The sequence below is a fragment of the Typha latifolia genome, chromosome 3 (genome assembly GCF_019914945.1).
Source record: "Typha latifolia isolate L0001 chromosome 3, TyphaL0001v2, whole genome shotgun sequence".
In the NCBI taxonomy this organism is placed as follows: domain Eukaryota; kingdom Viridiplantae; phylum Streptophyta; class Magnoliopsida; order Poales; family Typhaceae; genus Typha; species Typha latifolia.
Genome location: NC_133088.1, coordinates 1,742,760 through 1,764,135, shown reverse-complemented (window position 1 = coordinate 1,764,135; position 21,376 = coordinate 1,742,760). Strand labels below are relative to the sequence as shown.

The 21,376-nt window shown below is 46.1% G+C and overlaps 2 protein-coding genes across 7 annotated transcripts; both read right to left on the bottom strand.

Moving 5' to 3' along the window:
• Positions 1 to 2,529: 2,529 nt before the first annotated feature.
• LOC140785302 (protein TIME FOR COFFEE-like) lies at positions 2,530 to 9,450 on the bottom strand. Of its 3 annotated transcripts, none has more exons than XM_073133135.1 (13): positions 9,022 to 9,450; positions 8,470 to 8,931; positions 8,111 to 8,307; positions 7,780 to 8,032; positions 7,312 to 7,690; positions 7,155 to 7,206; positions 6,968 to 7,057; positions 6,649 to 6,883; positions 6,490 to 6,556; positions 6,337 to 6,415; positions 5,871 to 6,263; positions 3,220 to 5,779; positions 2,530 to 3,081 (listed from the first exon to the last, which is right to left on the bottom strand). In XM_073133135.1, the coding sequence occupies exons 1-13, from the start codon at positions 9,119 to 9,121 to the stop codon at positions 3,038 to 3,040; spliced, it is 4,911 nt and encodes a 1,636-aa protein (XP_072989236.1). In that variant the 5' UTR covers positions 9,122 to 9,450; the 3' UTR covers positions 2,530 to 3,037. The 3 variants fall into 3 exon arrangements, with proteins under 3 accessions (XP_072989236.1, XP_072989238.1, XP_072989237.1); XM_073133137.1 differs by having other exon boundaries at positions 2,530 to 3,052; XM_073133136.1 differs by having other exon boundaries at positions 8,111 to 8,304; positions 9,022 to 9,441.
• Positions 9,451 to 13,322: 3,872 nt separating this feature from the next.
• Positions 13,323 to 19,976, bottom strand: LOC140785301 (protein TIME FOR COFFEE-like). 4 transcript variants are annotated; one of them, XM_073133131.1, is made up of 12 exons: positions 19,525 to 19,976; positions 18,983 to 19,432; positions 18,642 to 18,835; positions 18,281 to 18,563; positions 17,821 to 18,199; positions 17,686 to 17,737; positions 17,509 to 17,598; positions 17,188 to 17,425; positions 17,034 to 17,097; positions 16,511 to 16,955; positions 14,023 to 16,411; positions 13,323 to 13,870 (listed from the first exon to the last, which is right to left on the bottom strand). In XM_073133131.1, the coding sequence occupies exons 1-12, from the start codon at positions 19,622 to 19,624 to the stop codon at positions 13,827 to 13,829; spliced, it is 4,728 nt and encodes a 1,575-aa protein (XP_072989232.1). In that variant the 5' UTR covers positions 19,625 to 19,976; the 3' UTR covers positions 13,323 to 13,826. The 4 variants fall into 4 exon arrangements, with proteins under 4 accessions (XP_072989232.1, XP_072989235.1, XP_072989233.1 ...); XM_073133134.1 differs by having other exon boundaries at positions 13,323 to 13,841; XM_073133132.1 differs by having other exon boundaries at positions 18,642 to 18,832.
• Positions 19,977 to 21,376: the final 1,400 nt, after the last annotated feature.

The following is a 21,376-nucleotide window of genomic DNA, read 5'->3' as shown; positions in this document are numbered from 1 at the left end:
AATTTTTTAAGTGTCATCCTTCCATGGCCACCTGTTGAACGAAGACTGGGCGTGACAAGGAGTGCTTATATATTTTATTCCCTTCTCTTTCTTTTTATTCGATTCTCTGTGATGGGTATCATAATTCCTCTAATCCTGTCCTTGTCTTTCCTCTCTACCCTCACCTCAAGCACAAACCTTATTTTTTTAATTTTAAAAAATATATATATTATTTATCAATCATGTGCACTTAGAGGTTGTTTCAAAGGATAATTTGGGGTCAACTGTTCAAATAGTTTAACAGCTTGCCATATTATAAATATCATATAAAGTGCTATATAATACGAAGTTATTTATATATAAGATAATGGCAGTAATTTATTTTAATTAAAGTATGGTGCGGGTCTTCTGGAACGTTATTATAATATCATAGAAGTGTTTCATATAATGAAATGAAACACTTATCCTTGCCGTGTATTATATAGGCCACAGGCACCTACTAAAGACGAGGTGGGGCCCGCCGCACTTATTCTGTATTATTATAAATAGGTGGGCCCCACCTCAGAGATCCTCGTCCCAGTGTCGAGGTGACCATTATGACAGGGACGACGTCGATTGCCACGTATTACAATGAGGAGATTCCCTCGGTAGCCACGTGTAAGAGCTCCAGTTATATTAAAGTCATCACCATCCTCGTCAGCCTTCAAATCCAGCTGTCCAATAATTCGGCTTCCAGGTGGGAAGTTATCATTCCCACGTAATTCGGTTTCATTTTTTTTTTAATTACACTTTTATTTTTATCACAGTAATTTACGTCTTTCCACGCCGTAATAATAAGAAATATTTCTCTGTGAGAGAGAAATTAAGAAGATTAGACCGTATGCACTTTTCTTGTGAATATATCTAATTATATTTTATTTCTTAAGAGAGTTAATCACTCTAATTAATATACAAAATAATACAATTAAGATATACCAACCAAAGCAGTCTAATCACAGGTGAATCGTGCTGCATCGAGGGATTAAATTAAAAGGTGTTACTAAATGACATGTGAACGAATTGATCTGATAGGGGCTCCAAGTACATAAAACCTAGCTATATAAACACTTTTATTTGAGGCATAGAGGAATGGCCACCACTCTAATGTAGTCTGAGTTTTTTTATTATTAAAGTACTCCTATAGGATACAAAAGTTTACTGGAATATAATATACTGTTCATACTTATTCCAAAATTGTTATAATTTTTTATTAATTCAGTTTCATGTAGGAAATCGTTATCTTAAACGAGTTTATTAATTTCCTAATATAAAATTTTTCTTAAAAACTAATTTTCTATTTTCTTAAAAAATAATAAATCTATTAAGAAATCACCGTCATGATAAGAATTACATTTCGCTCTCTCATTTCCCTCTGTTCTTTGGAACGATTTCTTTCACTGGCGAACCGAGAAAGAAAGAAAGAAAGAAAGAAAAAGGTAGGATGAGATTTACTCATTGCGAGGGGCCCAATCACCATAAAGAAGCTCTCATCCGCACGTTGCTTTCGTAGCTTTCCCCCAGTTGGATGGCTACGATTGACTAGATATGCCTGCTCTTTGTCAGGATAGGGTTAGGTTAATGGTACCACGTGTGGACCAACATCGACACGACAGCTAGGGCTTTGTTAGATTTGGAAGTGAGTCTATGGCTTCCACGTGGAGGAGAGAGACCGAAAGGTTTTATAAAAAAAAAAGTGAATAATTCTTGGATTCCTGTCCGCAAGCCAACAACCACCGTAACATAATAATTAATTATAATAGTATTTTCTCTACGGTGCAAGAAGTTTTATAGTTATATAAGAGGAGTGAGTGCATAATTTTCTGTTCTTTCTTGTGTCAGTGAAGAGGTGCGTGAATGAGAAGTGATGGTCGATAGCATTAAGTGGTTGGTGGGAAGATCTGGATGGTCGTACAAAGTGGATGGGAGGAAATATATTTTGTGGATGATTGTGTTAATTATAACAGCAGGCAAAGTACAAATTAAAGAGGATTGTTATGGGTGATAAAAAAGTTTACATGGACTGGAGATTGAAAGACGATGGAGAAAAGATTAATCTATCTACCTTTTATAGTATTTGCTCTTAATTCTTCCAAACATAAAGACTTTTGAAGAGTGGTGCATTTTGCATTAACACCACTCTCTCTCTCTCTATAGATGAGTTTTCCCTCAAAAGTAGGAAGTTGCAACAACCGGAGGTTTCTAAAGTACACAAAATCTCACCTAGTTCTTGGAGAGTACAAGTACAACCCATCAATTATTCCCTGTTATTAACACAAAATAGTTCAGTGTGTCTCGCTGGAGTAGTGCATCCCTACCATCACAAGGTATTGAATTGTGACAGGAAAAACAAAGTACAGCAAGAACAGGCAAAATGCAATCTATTCGCGCATACAGAGCCAATCACAGGGAGGCTGTGAATGTAATGAGAGTGATGTAGTAAGCAAAGAAACGATCTTGCAGTGCAAAAACAGAGAGGAATCAGAAGAAACCAGCAAAAGGACAAACCAAACCTAGTGTTAAAAAGATCTTATCCTTTCTCTTTAAATATTGTTAGAATAAAGTCGAAGCAAAATAAGTTGCAGTGGTCAGCATTTGATTCTAAAAGCAGATAAAAGAGGAAGTATAAATGCACATACAATTTCCTCACTTTCAGAGTGCTTTTCTTTCTCTCGCTATCCTCCTTTCATTAGCACACTTTTTCCCCTTTCCGTTTGATAGGAAGATAGAAAGGGATGAATCCAAGCAAACGAATTGTAAAGTGGATCTGCCCTTCTTGCGTATTATGTCCGACCTCCCTCATCCACTTTCCTTCATCCTTTGTTGCCTTTCTCTGCATACTTTTTGCCAATATACCAACAAAGCAGAGAGAAACTGCAAGCATGCGAGAAGAGACCCTCTTTCATCGTTACAAAGGTGTAATCACTACCGCCTTGTCCTCTTTATAGCTTGCAGTGGTCCGAAGAGGATGTCCAACGCAAGCCCAGGTATCAGCATACAAGTCAGGCATCTGCCTCCATCGTCATTTCTTCTCAGGCTGCCAGCAGGCATGCAAATTGTCATTTCCTGGAATACAAATCGTTTCCCCCATAGATAAGACCACATGTTTTGCTTCCAATCGAAAGGGAACTACTATTACTACCACGAGTACACTTTATTCAACAGGAAATCATGACAGATAAAAGCACAGAGAGAGTTAGTTACCAGCTGCAGGTTTTTGATCAGCCGCAGACTTCATGGAGACAGGCGGCATGGAAATATAAGGGAATGAGGCTGGGTTAAGAAGGTGGGGAGACGCAGACTGGGCAGATCCGCCAAGATGAGTTTGTAGACGACCCGGCGAGGGAATTCCCTTGTTAGCAGCAGCAGCGACGGTCTTTGCAGGGTCAGCTGATGCAGGAGCACCAGCCACCATCAGCGAGGAGGGGCAAATAGCAATCGTTCCAGTGGAGCTCGGAGCAGAGTTTTGCTGCTGTGGCTGTTCCAGTTCAGTTTGACGCCTGTGATAATAACCCGTAGCTGCAGCAGCAGCATTTGCTTGAGATTGGGCTTGTTGCATGTAGGCATTGGAGAAGAAGAGTTGTGAATGATTGAACGGTTGCTGCTTTAGCTGGGTCGGCTGCTGCTGTTGCTGTTTAGTGCTTGAATTAGGAGCAGGAGTCATGTTTGGTTGACCGAGGATAGATGGCATATTTCGATTTCCCATAGGTGTTGACTTGCTACCAGAGTTCGACGCAGAGTTCTTAACTGATGGTTGCTGTGGAAGAGGCAATAAGGCGGCTGAAGGAGCAGGCAATGCACTTGCAGAAGCTCGTGGGCTTCCACTGACACTCTTAGAGCCAGAATTAGATGGTGAACCCACAGCAATGGCAGAAGCAGATGATAGAGAAGGATTTGTTGCTCCTCCAGAAAGATTAGCTCCAGAGGTTGCCATCTTTGATGAATTCATGCCAAAGGAAATCTGGGTTTGATGGCTTGGGGTGGGAAGAGCTTGTTGAGGAGCTCTCCCTTGATGCTGAAGTAGATGGTTGTTCTTCCCTACCACTGAAGCCGAAGATGGTGCTGGAGCAGGAGCATGAGCAGCTCCTCTTGCATTGGTGGCCTTCCACTGGGGTGATTGGCTGGGACTGCCACCACCATGGATAAGAGCTTGAGAAAAGCTCGTAAGAGCTTGAGGGAACTTAGTGTCAGAGGAGCCTGCAGGAAGGTGTTCAGTGTAAACACCGGTATTGCTGCTTGAAGCAGACGACTTGGGTCGACAGGCTCCAAGCTGTTGCTGCATCTGTATTTGCTGTTGCTGCATCTGTATTTGCTGTTGCTGCATCTGCTGTTGCTGCTTCTGAAGATGAATAAAGTGCTGGTGCTGCTGTTGCTGTTGCTGGAGCTGCTGCTGCTGGGAAATGGAAATGCTGGATCCAGCTGTGGCAGCTGATATCGTCGTTGGAGAGACAGCATTGGCCGATTTATTAGCAGTTCGATTGCCATTTCCAGAAGAAGGAATAAGGTTTATAGTCCGTGAGGAGCTGTCGCTTATGCTGCTACAAATGATCGAAGAGATAGGGGGTTCATTTGCTGTCTTAGAGAAGGAAACAGAATGCTGTGAACCATTGCCAGGAATTTTTGCAGCTGCCGACATCTTCCTCTCATCTTCACCTTTAACAATTGTACTTGCAGAGTCCCCGCCTAAAGATTTACCTTCTTCTGTGATCTGGTGGTGATGGGCCTTCTTCTTCTGTGTCGCTTGGGCAGGTGCAGCTGCAGCCATGGTGACCGGGTGATATCCATGCCTGGCTGCCTCTGGGAGGCTCTGGAATAGAGAATGATTGTGTGCCATAGAAGAGAAGTCCAGACCTGCTGGTGCAGCTCCAGGCCCTGTGAACGAGGCAAAGGGCATGGTAAAATGTTGAGATGATGCATGATCGACTTTGATGTTCTGGCTTGAAGACTGCTTTTGCTGATGGTGTTGCTGCTGCTGCTGCTGCTGTTGATAAATAGATGGCTTTCCATTGTGACCACCACCAGTGCTGCCCAATGCAGCAGCTGCTGCGGCGCTCGACATCAATGCAAAATTCGGAGGATGAATTGGCATTGCGAAATTATAACCACTGATGCTATTCTGAGCTTGAGAAACCCTACTATCAGCAGTCGTAGGACTATCTTCCGAGCACTTATCACCATCTTGCTGCCGAGCTTGGTGGGGCAGCAGATGAGGCCGCTGATTACCAGTTGGAAAGCTATGGGAGTTTGTGGCAGCACCATTAGGCACACCTCCAGGAATGCGCTGTGGTTGCTGCTGAGAATGCTTCTGTGAGGAAGCTGGTGTGCTCAATGAGCTAGTGTTCTGGTGGGCTTGCTGAGACCCCTGCTGCTGCTGCTGCTGCTGCTGCTGTGCTTGGAGTTGTGATGGGTGAAGCATCTGAGAAGGGTAGAAAGGCCCATTGAAGAAGGGCATTGCTTGGGCAGGGGTGGCTCCCCTGTAGGATGGAGGTCCACCGGCAATGGGGAATGGATATGCACCATTCTGTAGTATAGCTAGGTACTGTGCTTCCGCATGGGGCAAGCTGGCAAAGCTTAAGTTCATTGCTGCAGCTGGTCCACCGATCGTAGAAGTCGTTGTGGCAGAGGTAGAGGTGACAGGAGAAGGCATACCATTGGCAGCCATAGCACTTGATTTCGCTGCTCCAGATAGATTCGCAGCTGCTGCTGCGGCTGCTGCTGCTGCTGCCTGTTGTTGGTTGAGAGAAAAGATGAATGCTGGGCCATGCTGAGAAAATAAGACCAAAAAACACATAAATTTCCATTATCAAAATTCAAAACTGCTAGCAAGAATAGATGGTAGTTTAAAAGCAAGATACCAGCATGTTTGCTGCCGATCCAGGTTGCGGTGTTTGTTCAAGTACTATTTGCTTCCTCTGAGCAGCTTCCATCATCGAATTGTTAGCTGCTGGTGTCTTCTCCTTCAAAAGATTTCCAGGAAATGCAGCAGCTACCATTGAAGACCCCTTGCTATCAAGGGTGGTGCTCCCTGGAAAACTTCCTCGTATAGGGCCTCCAAAGAAAGCAGCATCTGGTGGCGGCATGACGTTCAAATTATAGGGTTTCCCCCCGTACAGTGGTGCAGTGCTGGCAGCTGCAGGCCAAAGAGGATTCACCTTGGCAATTCGCTGATGATAATGTATGTTTTGTGCAATGTAGCAATGTGTAGCACACCGCTTTGGCCGTGGTTGCATGGAAAGGAAAGTTGGGCCCTGCAGACCATAATCCGTCAATGAGAATCCACGAAAAGCAGGGAGGGAGGGAGGCAGGGAGAGAGGGAGAGACCTGCAATGCTTTGGAGGGCCCTGGGTTACCATCCATTGGAACTACAGCAGCAGGAAGAGGAGGAACTTGAGCGACGTACCTATTAATGGAGAAGAATTAGCTCTCATCGAAAAATAGAAACAAAATGGCAAGCATAAAGACTCCACTGCTCACCCAAAATGAGGAAAATTTCCTGGCCACCCACCCACAGTCATCGACATGGACAGGGAAGCAGGTGGTGCTGCCAACAAAGAGAAAAAATTGAATATCTTCCAGACTTGAGATGGAGAGAGAAAATATATCATGAAATGCAGCTAGAACAAGAGATCCTACCAACTTTATCCTGTCTGCTTTCCGCTTTTGGGGCTTTTGCCTGCTGCTTCTGAGATTGCAACTTGTTACTGCTCAGGCTTTCTTTCTCAGGCTTCTCCAAACCATGCTGCAGCTCACCCGCCTTCTTTGTAATGAATTCCTCTAGCAAAGGCTTTTCAGATTTCCTCTCTGCTAAACCTATTTTAACTGATTGCAACGTCTTCTCGTCTTCTTTCTTCTCAACGGTCACCTTCACCTGCAAGTGTTAACAAAATTGGGATCAGAAAGAGGAAAATAGTGGTGCTAACTTGACAGCAGAACTAACAGCGGAGATGCCCACCATCTCAATCTCAGGACACAAAGGCTTCTCATCTGTGTCGTAATTGCAGAAACCATCCCTCTCAGGTGATAGCTTCCCTGGTGGAGGTGCCTGTAATTGTTCGACCCCCAAGAAAAACAAATTAAAGTTCCAATCTTTCTGCCGAACTAATTAGCAAACCAGCTTAATAAAAGAAGACAACACCCACCATAAGATCAATACTGAATTTTTGCTCCCGGGCGTCATCCGACAGCGGAGCACTGAAAAATTAACAATCGCCTGAGTAAAATAACATCACTCGAATAGAATTTTTTTTAACAAAAAAAAAAAAAAAGAAACCCAAGCAACGGAGTCGCAAAGCTTACGCCTTCGCTGTAGAAGCCTCTCTATGATTAACATCCGAGTCGGTCGGCAAAGCTTCCATGGAAGGCAAACTAGGTTCTTCCCGACTCGCCATCTGATCATGGTGATCTGATTCTGCGATCAACTCCTTTAGATCAGAATTTTGATTGTCCTTTTTAACCCCTTTTAAAGCATCTACAATAGTAGCTTCAATCTGAGGAGAACGAGTTCCATTCTCAACAGCAGAAGGCTCTGCAATCTTCTCCGATTTCGGCAGCAAGGTGTCTGCTTTAGCCTGGGGCTCCGCTTCTAACTTAGCTGCAGAAGACCCAGATGTGCTCGGAAGAGAAATGGGGCTTTCGTCTTCAAACTTTACTGGCCTTGGTCGCTTCCGCTTCGGAGCTGCAGCAAGATGTCATGAACCAAAGAACTCCATTAGCCACCAGAACTGAAAAGAAAAGGAACAAAGAAGAACAGATTGAACTGCGCACCAATAACGGGCAAGGAAGAAGGATTGAACATTGAGTCGGATGGCTGCGGTATGGATGGTTGTGCCGTGGAAGGAAGACAGATCGAATTCGGCGATGACGCACGAGATGATTTCGGCTCCCCAAAATCTTTGGAATTCTGGAATTGCCGCGTCATACCAAACAAGACCTCGGCAATCTCGATCTCCTCTTGGATGAAAGAGGCGGGTTTGGAAACCTTTGGCGGAGGTCGCTGCTTGGCTCCACTGAAGGGCTTCTGAAACAAGCAAAGAGAATGATAAACAAATAGGATGAAGAAGAGACGATTGGGAGATGAGATGAGGACGAATCTGACCATCTTCTTGCGAACAGAGGCATTGGAGGAAGATGGTGAGATCTGGGAGATGGAAGGCGGACTTAATCGTTGGATCTGCGAGGAATCTCCGCCTCCACCTCCACTACTACTTCCACCACCTCCTCCTCCTCCTCCTCCTCCTCCCAGAACTCCACTACCTGAAACCAACCATTCATGTGATGACCTTTTCGTGGCTGCTGCAAACACCAAACACAGCAGAAGAAAAAAGAAGAAACCAATTCAAATTAAATCCACGCCCAAAAAAGGAAAAAAAGAGAAGAAGAAGAAGAAAAAAATATATATAATTTTCTCTTCGTCAAAGAGAATCTAGTGGTCTCTGTCTCAGGCCTTTTCCCTACCTGATCGAGCTTTCCTGGGAACTGCGACACCTATCATCTCGTCGGTCTTCCACACCATCGGAGACTTGGCGAGCTTCGCGGGGTTGCTCTTCCGCTGCAGCTGTTGTTGCTGCTGCTGTTGCTGCTGCTGCTGCTGCTGGTGGTAGTGATGGTGGTTGTTGTGGGTCAAAGGCGAGGAAGAAGATGCGGTGTTCGGCGGCGGCAGGAGAGGCGGCGGAAGCCGGACGACCACCGACACGTCGTCGTCGTCGTCCTCCTCCTCTTCCGTGCTCTCCTCCGAGCTCTCTTCTCCCTCGTCTCTGTTCCCCCCGCCTCCGTGAAGCATCATCCTCTCCCCTCTCCTCCTCTTGCTTCGGCTCGATCTCTCCCTCTCCCGATCTCGATCCCGATCTCTCTCTTTCTTGCTTCCTCGATCCCGAAGCCTCGTCCTCTCGGCCATCTCCATCTCCCCTCCATCCTCTTCTGTATAAAGACAAGAATCCGTTAGAGCCATAAAGGATCAGAAGATAGCCAAGAAAGGAGAGAATTTAAAGCAGATCTACGGATCCAAACCTGGGGAGTCTCTCAACCCGCCGCTTCTTTGCCTCCTCCTCGACAATCCACCGTTCATAGCAGCCATGCTTCCTCTTCTCGCTTCCCTATTCCTCTCCATCCCCTTCCGCTCTCTCTCATCCAATCGACACCTCCTTTTCGTCGCCTCCAAGAACCGATATTTATGCAAAATCTTCACCTTTCCCACCGGATTTTTCCGGATTCAAGACCTCTACGAGAGGTCAGACGTATTAGTCTCGCCGAAATCGTAGAAAAAATAAGGAAAAAGGAGAGATTTCGCTCTCAGATCTCCATTCCCTCTTCTCCGCCTTGCTCTTTTCCACCTCTCGAAGTGTCTCACTTCTCGTCTCCTCTCTTCCCTTCTGGTTCGCTTTCCTCTCCTCCTTTTTGTGCTGCCTGCCCCTCATCTCATCTAATCTATCTCCTTTCGGTTTTGTCACTGCCCAGCACCCCCACTCTACCCCCATCCGACGGACACGATCGCCCCTCCACGCTCCCCTCCGAATCCTCTCCGTTCTCCTGATCCGACGGTCACTTTCGTGCGGTGCCAACGTGGCAGTTATCCTGTGCGTCTGATTCGTTCACTGAGACGGAACCCAGTAGATCCGCATCGCCAACGTGTATAAATAAATATCGCTTCCTCATTCCATCCTTGCGGATCACCCGTTCAGCGACCGATACGTGTCCATTCGGGGACGGAGAAAGATCCGGGGAATCCCGTTGAGAGGAACCGGCTACTAGCGGTCGCTCCCACTCCTCCCAGTGCGCTCGCTGCAACCCCCTCTCTCTCTCTCCCCCACTAGAGCCGCGGGGTCCACGGAGGAAAGCGACAGGCGAGACGGAGCGACGGCTGCGATCTTTCCCCGTCCGTACGAAAGAGCTTCCTCATCCGCCCGATCCAATGGCGACAGGCGAGACCGGCCAAAGGAGCTGCGGAACCTTGAGGGCACAAACTTGCGCGAGGCCTAGCTGGCAACCGCGTCTCAGATCTCCTCCGTCCGCTCCCCTCCATCGGACGGACCTCGTCTCTCGAAATCGGAAGCCTGGGTCCCACGCCTGCTCCCCCGATGCCTCACGCCTACGTGGCCGCGAGGTGACGTCACCCCCACACACTGCGCCGATCGGTTAATTAAAATAAACTATTAAGCTTTCTAAAATTAAGAAGAAAAGGGAAGAGGATGGGGGATTAGATGCGGTTCCTTTTCTTTGTTTGCGGGAGGAGAAGTGGAGCCGGAAATAATGGCAGCTTGCTCGACATTGACTCGTCCTTACTCTTTCAACAACGCCGACGAGCGGAATATTTTACTCGGCATGAAGCGCTCACGCTGCCACGTGGAACGCCGAGGTTTATTACGGCATTATAAATATCGTACCAAAGCCCAAGTGACTTGTCTAAAAGCCCAACTACGGCCCAAATAAATATCTACTTAATTTAAAAATAATATCGTGTAGACCCGTACAAGATAGGACTAGGTCTAGGCTTAGGGTTAAGAAATTAGTGGTGCATATAATATAAAGATCGCGTCTTGTTTTCTTTAATGCAGGAGGTTAACGAATCTATTTGGCAAGCATATTTGGTTTATCTCTTTAATCGAAGGAGACGAGCATTTTAGTATGCTAATGACACTATTATTACGATGTAGAAACGAGTAAAATAATTAAGTGGTCAGATCTCTCATTAAGTAAGTGCTCAACTTTGAACAGAAGACCTGGTTTTATTCCGATCTCACAACTCCCCCGTCTACTGTCGTTGTTATCTCCTATCTCACATCTCACGGCAGATATGGTGTCCACGTCAGCGAATGTCACGCGCTGTTTCTCGAGACTCGTCGAGCAAGTTCAACGATAACAAAAGACTCGTTCTTTATAAGTATATATATATATATAACGAAGGCTTTATATTATTATTTACTTATTGTATTATAATAATAATAATAATGACCGTCATTTGGTCTACATGTATTTAATAAGTGGGGGCATAGGATTGACAGATTGAAGGCAGTCAATTGACACGTTTTACGATGACGACAAAAATTTGGTGATTACGTGTCCAAATTAGCTATCTACGAAGGTAATATGGCTACGTGGAGAGATATAGACAGCTCCTACTGATTAAATTACTATTATACAGACCAAAAAAAAAAGATGGTGAGAGGATTGAAGAAGTAACGTCATAGTTTAGTCTTAACATTGTTTGAAAACTTTATGAACATTAGGATTTTTAAGTTACCGCTGCTACTGCTCTTCTTCTCCTTTGGTTGTGCATTCTTCCGTCGTTTCTAGAGTCGGAAGGAGCGAGTAAGCATTAAAGAGAAGAGAAAGTGGAGATCAGAAGGAGCTGCGTCCACGATCGGCAAACAGGGTGGGGCCTGCTCCATGCATAAGCTGGAATTATATCTTGAGATCTACTAGTTTCAAGAGTGAGGATGGCCTCTTTTTTGATATTTAGAGATGGTATATTTTATAATCTCAACAATAAATTATTAGTTTTCAGGCTATATATATATATATATATATGATGTTATTATATGTTTTGCCTTGCTCCCGATTATGTCAGGCATATGATAGAAACGTTAAAAAAAGAAAAAGAAAAAGAAAAGAAATTAACGCTGTCGACAAGGAGACGTTCAAAATCCCGGACTTATCGGGGCCCAGATATTGTTTGTTGATCTAAATAAAGTATCTTTATTTGAAGCAAGAAGGGAAGCGGTGGATCCCACGTGGGGCCCACCGTCAGCGTTCCCTTTCTTCCTATTATTTGCTTATCCATCCTAATGCTGCGCACGTGAAAGTGAAAGGGGGGGGGGGGGACGTTTCGGCGGGCCCCGCCATGAGTGCCGGCATACCGACGGGGCCCACTTCGAGAATAAGGGAGCCCCATCGGACGGATCGGATGAGCCGACGTGGACCTACGTGTCGGGATAAGGCTTGGTATCAGGACGGTAGTTGGTCCACGTGTACACTATAAAAAAGGGCGGGATAGTAGTCCTCGTCGGATTTGGAAGTGGGGCTACTAGTTCTCCACGTGGATGTAATCGAGTCGTCTCGAGAAGCGAGAGAGAGAGAGAGAGAAGAGAATATTAACACAAATGAGTGTGCTTAAAAAATAGTCTACCAATCTAGGTGAACTACTTCAGCTCATTGTTACCCTGCCCTTCTCTCTCTCTCTCTCTCTCTCTCAATATTCCTCCACTAATGGAAGATGGAGACTTGAGATGTAACCAGTTCAAGAGATCTCGTTGCTCCTAACTGTTAGTAGTCAAACGTCACAAGGCCCCACTATGACTTTTTCGCTAGCTTAGCTTATTATTTTTAGAGCAAAAGGAAAGAGTGGTTGGGTTTATGAATTATTTAATCGCAATTGTATGATACTATCCACTAAGTCTTGTTTAATTTGTACGATAAGCAACTAAAGGCTTGCGTTTCCTTTTCAAGAGTAGGACCACACCTAAATCTGAAACCAAATAATTATAGGGCCTGAATAATCTCTAAATTTTTTTTAAAAAACATTATAAGTTTGTAGTGCCATAAATTTAACTGAGATATTATTAAAGTTTTACTTCAGGGAGAGAATTAATTTATAGAACAGGAAAGGAATAAAGTAATAGAAGAAGAGGATTTGGCGGACCTCAAAATTCCCTTTCCTTCTCTGCTTTAGATTCTCTTTTTACCCTTTTCGTCTCCCATGCCAGAACCTATCTATAAAAATATCTTTATTTTAAAGCAGGGAATTTATTAGGGCGATGGGTCCCGCTGGGCCCGCCCCTTTTTTTTTTTTTTGCCTTTTTTTCTTTTTCCTCGCAGGTGGACCCTACCATGAGAACCAGTATTATTGTGGGACCGGGGCCGGGACCCATAAAGTAGGCCTCGTCCACACGTTTCCTTCCCTTTCTGGACGGCCACGATAACGCGATGGGGCGTCCTGCGTCCACCTTGTCGGGATAAGGTTCTGGTTAGGCGTATTCTAGGTCCACGTGTGAGTTTTCTGGGATCTTGGATGTGGGGCCCGCGGAAGCCACGTGGTCTGAGTCATCAACATCCGACACTGTGATATGCTACTACTAATGAAGTTGATCGAGAGGTTGTCACAATTTGCAATCAAAATCCCTCTCTGAGTCAAAATTTTCAACCAGAAAGAAAATAATAATAATAATAATAAGCCAATATGATCTATTAACATACACAGCTCAAATCATCTTGCAATCCAATTCCAATTGGGGGCGAGGTAGGGGGAGAGAGAGAGATATAAAGAGAGAGAGAGAGAGAGAGTAACAAATGATAATATAAGGGACACCATAGGCTAAATCAAGTTATCTTTTTTATCTTCAAATATTTGTTAGAATAAAACAGAAGCAAAATGACTTTGTGGTGGACACAATTTAATCTCCACATAAAAGTAGAGGAAAGAGGAAGTTTATATGCACATTCAATTCCTCACCTTCAGATTGCAGGGAGGGAGCTGAACACTACTCTCACTCACTGCCCTCCTTTTCGGATTATCTCCTTTTACCTTCCCTTTTGATGGGGGGGTTAGAAAGGGATCAATCCAAACCAAAACAAATGGTAAGTGGACCTGCTCTCCTTCTCCCTTTCTTCGTACTCCTTTTTTTTTTTTTTGGCTGCCTTTCTCTGCAAAATCTTCGCCTGTGTACCAAACGAGAGCAACTTCCTTAGGAAAAGAGAGAGAGCACATCCCCTCTTCCACCATCACAAAAAAGTGACCGCCCGTCCACTTTATAGCTCACCGAGGATGTCAGCAAGCCCGGCAATCAGCAATATAATAAGCCTAGCATCCACCTTCATCATCATTTCTTCTCAGGCTGCCAGCAGGCATGCAAATTGTCATTTCCTGAGGATACAAACCGTTCTCTCATAGATAAGACCACTACTCTTGCTTCCAATCAACTATGGAAAGCATTATTACAACTACAGCACAAGAATACTTCTACTCTGCTATTACTTCGCGAGCATATAATGATAAGAGCATGGAGTGTTGCTTACCAGCAGCAGGTTTTTGATCAGTCGTCTGCTTCATGGATACAGGTTGCATGGTCATATAAGGGAATGAGGCTGGAATAAGCGGGTGGGGAACACCTGATGCAGACTGAACAAGATGAGGGCTATGCAGAATTCCCGGTGACGGAAGACCCTTGTTGTTAGCGGCGGCAGACTTTGTCGGGTCAGATGAGGCAGGAGCACCAGACATCATTGCGGTTGAACTAGAAGCAGAATTTTGCGGGTGCGCCTGCTGCGTTTCGGGTTGACGCCTATGATAATACCCAGCATTAGCTCCAGCAGCAGGAGTCTGTTGAGATGGGACTTGTTGTATGTAGGGATTGGAGAAGAAGAGCTGCGAATGAGTGAATGGCTGCTGCTTTAGCTGAGAAGGCTGCTGCTGTTGTTGCTTAGCGCTTGAGTTAGGAGCAGGAGTGATGTTGGGCTGACCCAGGATAGAAGGCATATTTCGATTTCCCATAGGTGTGGACTTACTATTAGAGCTCGACGAAGAGTTCTTAACTGATGATTGTTGAGGAAGAGACAATATGGCAGCTGGTGAACCAGGAAGTGGAGTTGCAGAAGCTCGAGGGCTTCCACCGACATTCTTAGAAGCTGAATTTGATGGTGAACCCAGAGCAGATGATAGAGATGGATTTGTAGCTCCTGAAGTTGTCATCTTTGATGAATTCACACCAAAGGATATCTGGGTTTGGTGCCCAGGGGTGAGGAGAGTCTGTTGAGGAGCTCTCCCTTGCTGCTGAAGGAGATGATTGTTCTTCCCCACCGATGAAGCTGATGATGGAGCAGGAGCAGCAGCAGAAGCTGATGCTCTTGTGTTGGAAGCCTTCCACTGGGGAGATTGACTGGGACTGCCGCCACCACGGACATGGGCTTGAGGAAAGCTAGACAGACTTTGCGAAAACTTACCATCAGATGAGCCCGCAGGATGTCGTTCAGAGTAAACACCTGTATTACTGCTTGAAGAAGAGGACTTGGGTCGAAGTGCCGTAAGCGGATGCTGCATCTGAAGCTGCATAAACTGTTGTTGTTGCTGCTGCTGCTGCAACTGCTGCTGCTGCTCGGAATTGGCCATTGGAGCAGCAGCACCGGCAGATTTGTTTGCAGATCGATTGCCATTCCCAGAGGACTGGATAAGGTTCAGTGTCCGAGAAGCGCTGTCACTTAGGCTCCCACCAAGAATAGATGATATAGTAGGTTCATTCTCTGACTTAGAGAAGGACACTGAATGCTGTGAACTGCTGCCAGGAATTTTTGCAGCTGACATCTTCCTTTCATCATCACCTTTAACAATTGCACTTGAAGAGTCCCCGCCTAGAGATTTGCCCTCTTCTGTGATCTGATGATGGCCCTTCTTCTTCTGTGATGCTTGAGCAGCAGCAGCTGCAGCCACGGTGATGGGGTGATAATGCCTGGCTGCTTCCGGCATGCTCTGATATAGGGCATGATTGTGTGCCATAGAAGAAAAGTCAAGGCCTGCTGGTGCAGCTCCAGGACCTGCAAAGGAGGCAAAGGGCATTGTAAAATGTTGGGGTGATGCATGATCGCCTTTTATGTTTTGGTTTGACGGCGACTGCTGCTGCTGATAAATAGATGCCTTCCCACCGTGACCACCACCAGCGCCTGCCAATGCTGCTGCTGCAGCAGCTGTTGACATCAGCGCAAAATTCTGATGTATTGGCATCGCAAAATTATAGCCACTGATGGTATTCTGAGCTTGAGAAACCCTACTATCAGCAGTTGATGGGCTTTCTTCCAAGCACTTATCACCATCCTGCTGTCGAGACTGGTGGGGCAGCAGATGCTGCCGCTGATTACTGCTTGGAAAGCCATGAGAGTTCGCAGCAGCACCATTTCCACCACCAGAAATGCGCTGTGCTTGCTGCTGAGAATGCTTCTGAGAGGATGATGGTCCACTTAATGTGCTTGTGCTCGGGTGCCCATGCTGGGGATGCAGAGGTTGTTGAGACCCCTGCTGCTGCTGCTGCTGCTGTGCTTGGAGTTGCGACTGGTGAAGCATCTGAGAAGGGTAGAAGGGCCCATTGAAGAAAGGCATTGCTTGCCCAGGTGTTGCTCCCCGATATGATGGAGGTCCACCTGCAGCAATAGGAAATGGGTATGCGGTGTTCTGCAGAAAGGCCAGGTACTGTGCTTCATTCTGGGGCAAATTGGCAAAGCTTAGGTTCATAGTGGCTGCTGGCCCACCAGCTGCAGAGCTCAGCGCAGCTGACGAAGAGGTACCCGAAGATGGCACACCATTGACAGCACCGAGGGTAGATTTAGCTGCACCAGATAGATTGGCTGCAGCTGCAGCTGCTGCGGCAGCTGCTGCAGCCTGTTGTTGGTTGATAGGGAAGATGAATGCTGGCCCATGCTGAAAATTGAGGGCAAAGAAAATGGAAAGATGAATTTCAAAATTTCAAATACAAAGTTCAACCAACAATATAGATGATGAGGTGTGGGAGAAGCATACCAGCATGTTTGCTGCGGATCCGGGTTGTGGCATTTGCTCAAGGACCATTTGCTTCTTATGAGCAGCTTCCATGACGGAATTATTAGCTGCTGTCATCTTTTCCTTAGAGGGATTTCCTGAGAATGCAGCAGCTACGATTGGGGACCCCTTGGCATCGCCAGTGCTGTTCCCTGGGAAGCTTCCCCGTATAGGGCCTCCAAAGAAGGCGGCATCTGATGGTGGCAAGACATTCAGATTATATGGTTTTCCCCCATACATTTGTGCTCCAGGTGCTGCAGGCCAGAGAGAATTCATCTTGGCGATTCGCTGATGGTAATGTATGTTGTGCGCAATGTAGCAATGTGTAGCACACCTCTTCGGTCGTGATTGCATAGGTTTGGAGGATCCAGAGTTAGCATCAACTGGAACTACTGCAGCAGGGAAAGGAGGAACTTGTCCCATGTACCTATTAATGGAGAATAGTATTAGCTCTCTGATATGATAATAGCAACAAAATGGAAAAGACAGAGACTCCACTGCTTACCCAAAAGGAGGAAAATTTCCTGGCCACCCTCCGACCATCGGCATGGGCAAAGTAGCAGGTTGTGCTGCGAACAAAGAGAGTTTGGATATTCTCAGGGCTGGAGATAGAGAAAGCAAATACAGCATGAGATGCAGCTCAGAACAAGAGAACCTACCAACTTTATCCTGTCTGTTTTCTGTTTTAGGGACTTTCAGTTGCTGCTTTTGAGATTGCAACTTGTTGCTGCTTAGGCTTTCTTTTTCAGGCTTCTCCAAATCAAGCTGCAGCTCAGTAGCCTTGTTTGGAATGAATTCTTCTAGCAATGGCTTTTCAGATTTCTTCTCATCCAAGCTTATTTTAACTGCTTTCGCAGTCTTTTCGTCTTCTCCATTCTCATTTCTCATCTTAGACACCTACAAGTGTAACAAATTAGGGTCACAAAAGAGGAAAAAGATCGTGCTAACTTGATGACAAATTTGAAAATTAAGATGCCAACCATCTGAATTTCATGACTCAAAGGCTTCTGATTTGTGTGGTAATCACAGAAACCATCCCTATCCGGAGATAGCTTCCCTGGTGGTGGAGCCTGAAATTGTCGACCAAAAATACATGTTAATTTTAATCTTCCAATGCTTGATTTTGCTATACCAACAGCGAAAAAAAAAAAACCAACCATAAGATCAATGCTAAACTTCTGTTCCCGATTGCCATCATACGAGGGAGCACTGCAAAATTTACAAATCCCATCAGAGCAAACCTAACATTAATCAAACATATCAAAACCAAGTAATTGGATCGCAAAGCTTACGCCTTTGCTGCAGTTGCCTCTCTGCGACTGGCATCCAAATCAGTCCGCAAATCTTCCTTAGCAGGCGGAATAGGCTCTTCTCGGTTGTCCATCTTACCATGGTGACCCGATTCTGTGGCCAACTGCTTAATGTCTGAAATTGGATTATCCTTTCTCGCCTCTTTCTGTGGGTCAACTGTGCTTGCTTCATTCTGAGGTGAACGAACTCCATTCTCAACAGCAGAGGACTCTGCCTTCTTCTCAGATTTTGGCGATGAAGTATCTACCTTTCCATGGGGCTCTGCTTCCATCTTAGCTGCAGATGACCCAGATGTGCTCCGAAGAGCATTGGGGCTTTCGTCTTCGAACTTCACGGGCCTTGGTCGCTTCCGCTTTGGAGCTGCAGCAGAACCGAAGATCTCCATTAGTTACTAAAACTGAGGAGAAAAAGGATAAAGAACGACGCTTTTGAGGTACCCACCAGTAACTGGCAAGGAAGAGGGATTAGAGGTCGACTCAGATGGCTGGGGAATGGCTGGTTGTGCTGTTGGAGGAAGGCAAATCGAGCTCGGAGATGACGCCCGAGATGATTTTGACTCGCCAACATCTTTAGAATCAACCTTGTTCTTCTCCGGCTTCGATGGACATTGAAATTGCCGTGTCATACCAAACAAGACCTCGGCAATCTCGATCTCTTCTTGGATGAAAGAAGCCGGCTTGGAAACTTTCGAGGGCGGCCGCTGCTTGGCTCCACTGAAGGGCTTCTGAAACAAGCACAAGGTATGATAAGCAGATAGGAGGGAGAAGAGAATATTGGGAGATGAGATGCGGAGGAATCTGACCATCTTCTTGCGAACAGAGGCATTGGAGGAAGATGGTGAGATCTGGGAGGTGGAAGGGGGGCTCAGTCGTTGGATCTGCGAGGAATCACCGCCTCCACCTCCACTACTACTTCCACCACCACCACCTCCTCCTCCTCCTCCTAGGAGCCCACCACCTGAAACCAACCATTCATTTGATGACCTTTTCGTGGCTGCTGCAAACACCAAACAGAGCAGAAGAAAGAAGAGAAGACCAACTTAAATTAAATCCTCGCCGAAAAGAGAAAAAGGAAAAAAAGAGGGGGATTTTTTCTTCATTGAAGAGAATCCATAAATCTCTCTATCTCAGCTCTCTTCACTACCTGATCGAGCTTTTCTCGGAACTGCGACACCTATCATCTCGTCGGCCTTCCACGCCACCGGGGATTTTGTGACCTTTGGGGGGTAGCTCTTCCGCTGCAGGTGCTGTTGCTGCTGCTGCTGTTGATGGTGGTGGTGATGGTGGTTGTTATGGGTCAAAGGCGAGGAAGAAGACGCCGGGTTAGGCGGTGGCGGGGGAGGCGGCGGAAGACGAACGGCCACCGACACGTCCTCCTCGTCATCGTCGTCTTCTTCGGTGCTCTCCTCGGAGCTCTCTTCTCCGTCGTCTCGGTTGCCGCCGCCGCCATGAAGCATCATCCTCTCCCCTCTCCTCCTCTTGCTCCGGCTCGATCTCTCCCTCTCCCGATCTCGATCCCGGTCTCTTTCTTTCTTGTTTCCTCGATCCCGAAGCCTCGACCTCTCGGCAATCTCCATCTCTCCTCCATCCTCCTCTGTATAAAGACAAGAATCCGTTAAAGCCATAAGGATCAACAGATAATAGCCAAGAAAGGAGAGAATTTAAAGCAGATCTACGGATCCAAACCTGGGGAGTCTCTTAACCCGCCGCTTCTCTGCCTCCTTCTCGACAACCCGCCGTTCATAGCCGCCATGCTTCCTCTTCTCGCTTCCCGATTCCTTTCCATCTCCTTCCGATCTCCCTCATCCAATCGAAACCCCCTTCTCGTCTCCTCCAAGAACCGATTTTTAGGCCAAATCTCCACCTTCTCCACCGAATTTTTCCGGGTTCCGGACCTCTACGGGAGGTCAGATGGACGAATCTCGTCGAAATCGTATAAAAAGTCGGAAAAGGGAGATATTTACTCTCAGATCTCCACCACCTCCTCTTCGCCTTGCTCTTTCTTCTCCGCCTCTCAAAAGTCTCTCTCTCTCTCTCTTTCAATCTCCCCTCTCCTCTCCTCTCGTAGTTTGCTTTCCTCTCCTCTTTCTATCTATCTCCTTTTTGTTTTGTCACTGCCCAAACCACCACTCTACTCCAATCCAACGGACGCAATCGCTTTCCCACTCTTTCCTCCCATTCCAGGCCCTCCGATCCCGTCTCCTGATCTTACGGCCTCGATTGTGCGGTGCCAACGTGGCAGGATCCTTGGGCGTCGGATTCGGTTAGGGCGTAGTTAGGGCGAAGCCTAGTGGAGATGGACCGCCACGTGTCGCGATAAATATCGGTTCCTTGCGCCACAAGCATAGCGCATTACCCGTTTGGTAACGGGTACGTGTCTGTCCTAGATAGAACGATCGGCCAAAGTCCGCAAAATGAAACCGGCTACTAGCGGTCGCCCCTCTCTTCCCGTGCGTTCGCTGCCCCCCGCCCCCCCCACCCCCTTTTTCTATTCCTTCCCTCCCGCCACTTGACTGCGGGCCCCATCGAGAAAGCGACAAGATGGACGGAGCGGACGGCTGCCATCTCTCCTCCGATCCGAAGAGCGACTTCGGCCGTTAAATCTCTATCCGACGTGGCGACAGGACCGTTCGGCTAAGAAGCTGCCGAACCTGGAGCGCTAAATTGCGCCAGGCCTAGCTGGAGACGGCATCTCGGATCCCATCCCTCCATCTCACCACATCGGACGGCCCTCTCCTCTTGGAATCGTGGGAAGTTAATCCGGCCATGTCCTTTTTCCAACACCGCCCACGTGGACCAATCTGACGTCATCCCGCCCCTCACACTCCGCCAACCTTCACGACACCCGCTTGTCGTCGAGAAGTTCAGAAAACAAAAAAATAATAACAAACAATTATTTATTTATTTTTCAGAAGAAAAAAAAAAAAAAACCAACATAAATATTAAAATATTAAAAATAATATTATCTTTACTCTGAGCGTAGCCGGAAATGACGCTTTTGCGAAGCCCAGCCAACTTGACATTGACTTGACGTTCCCAAAGAGCGCCAGCATACGATGTAGGGCGTGGATTCACCCACGTGGCAGTTGACGTGTTATTTGAGCACATTATTTTAAACGAGACGATAGATAGATACAAGTGGAGTGGAATATAAAAATCTGGCTCCGCCCTTCGCTATCAATAAAAAATATCATCATCTAATAATAATTAATAAATAACCCTCAGAAGCCACTTTAAACCAAAGTGTGAATCCGATGTCATCGCATCGCAGCCGGAGATATTCTCAGTAGGAGAGGCGTCATTATTGACTCCAAACAACTAACCAATCAATCAAACCTCTCCTTGAACTTTTTGCATGTTGGACCTCGCTATCCTTTTTATTTATATTTTACGTCACTCCAAATTTTTTTCACATTCACGCGCTACAAAAATTAAAAAGCTCTTGTTCTCGAGATATGAGTTTATTGTGACGTGGATACAAGACATTTTTAAATATATATATATATATATATATATATATATATTATAGTTAATTGGA

Coding starts and splice junctions, on each gene's coding strand:
- LOC140785302 (XM_073133135.1), bottom strand. CDS start 9,121: ATGGAGAGGAATAGGGAAGCGAGAAGAGGAAGCATGGCTGCTATGAAC. Junction 8,932..9,021: donor CGGGTTGAGAGACTCCCCAG/GTTTGGATCCGT, acceptor GTCTTTATACAG/AAGAGGATGGAGGGGAGATG. Junction 6,416..6,489: donor GGAAATTTTCCTCATTTTGG/GTGAGCAGTGGA, acceptor CTCCATTAATAG/GTACGTCGCTCAAGTTCCTC.
- LOC140785301 (XM_073133131.1), bottom strand. CDS start 19,624: ATGGAAAGGAATCGGGAAGCGAGAAGAGGAAGCATGGCGGCTATGAAC. Junction 18,836..18,982: donor TCCGAGAAAAGCTCGATCAG/GTAGTGAAGAGA, acceptor TGGTGTTTGCAG/CAGCCACGAAAAGGTCATCA. Junction 16,956..17,033: donor GGAAATTTTCCTCCTTTTGG/GTAAGCAGTGGA, acceptor CTCCATTAATAG/GTACATGGGACAAGTTCCTC.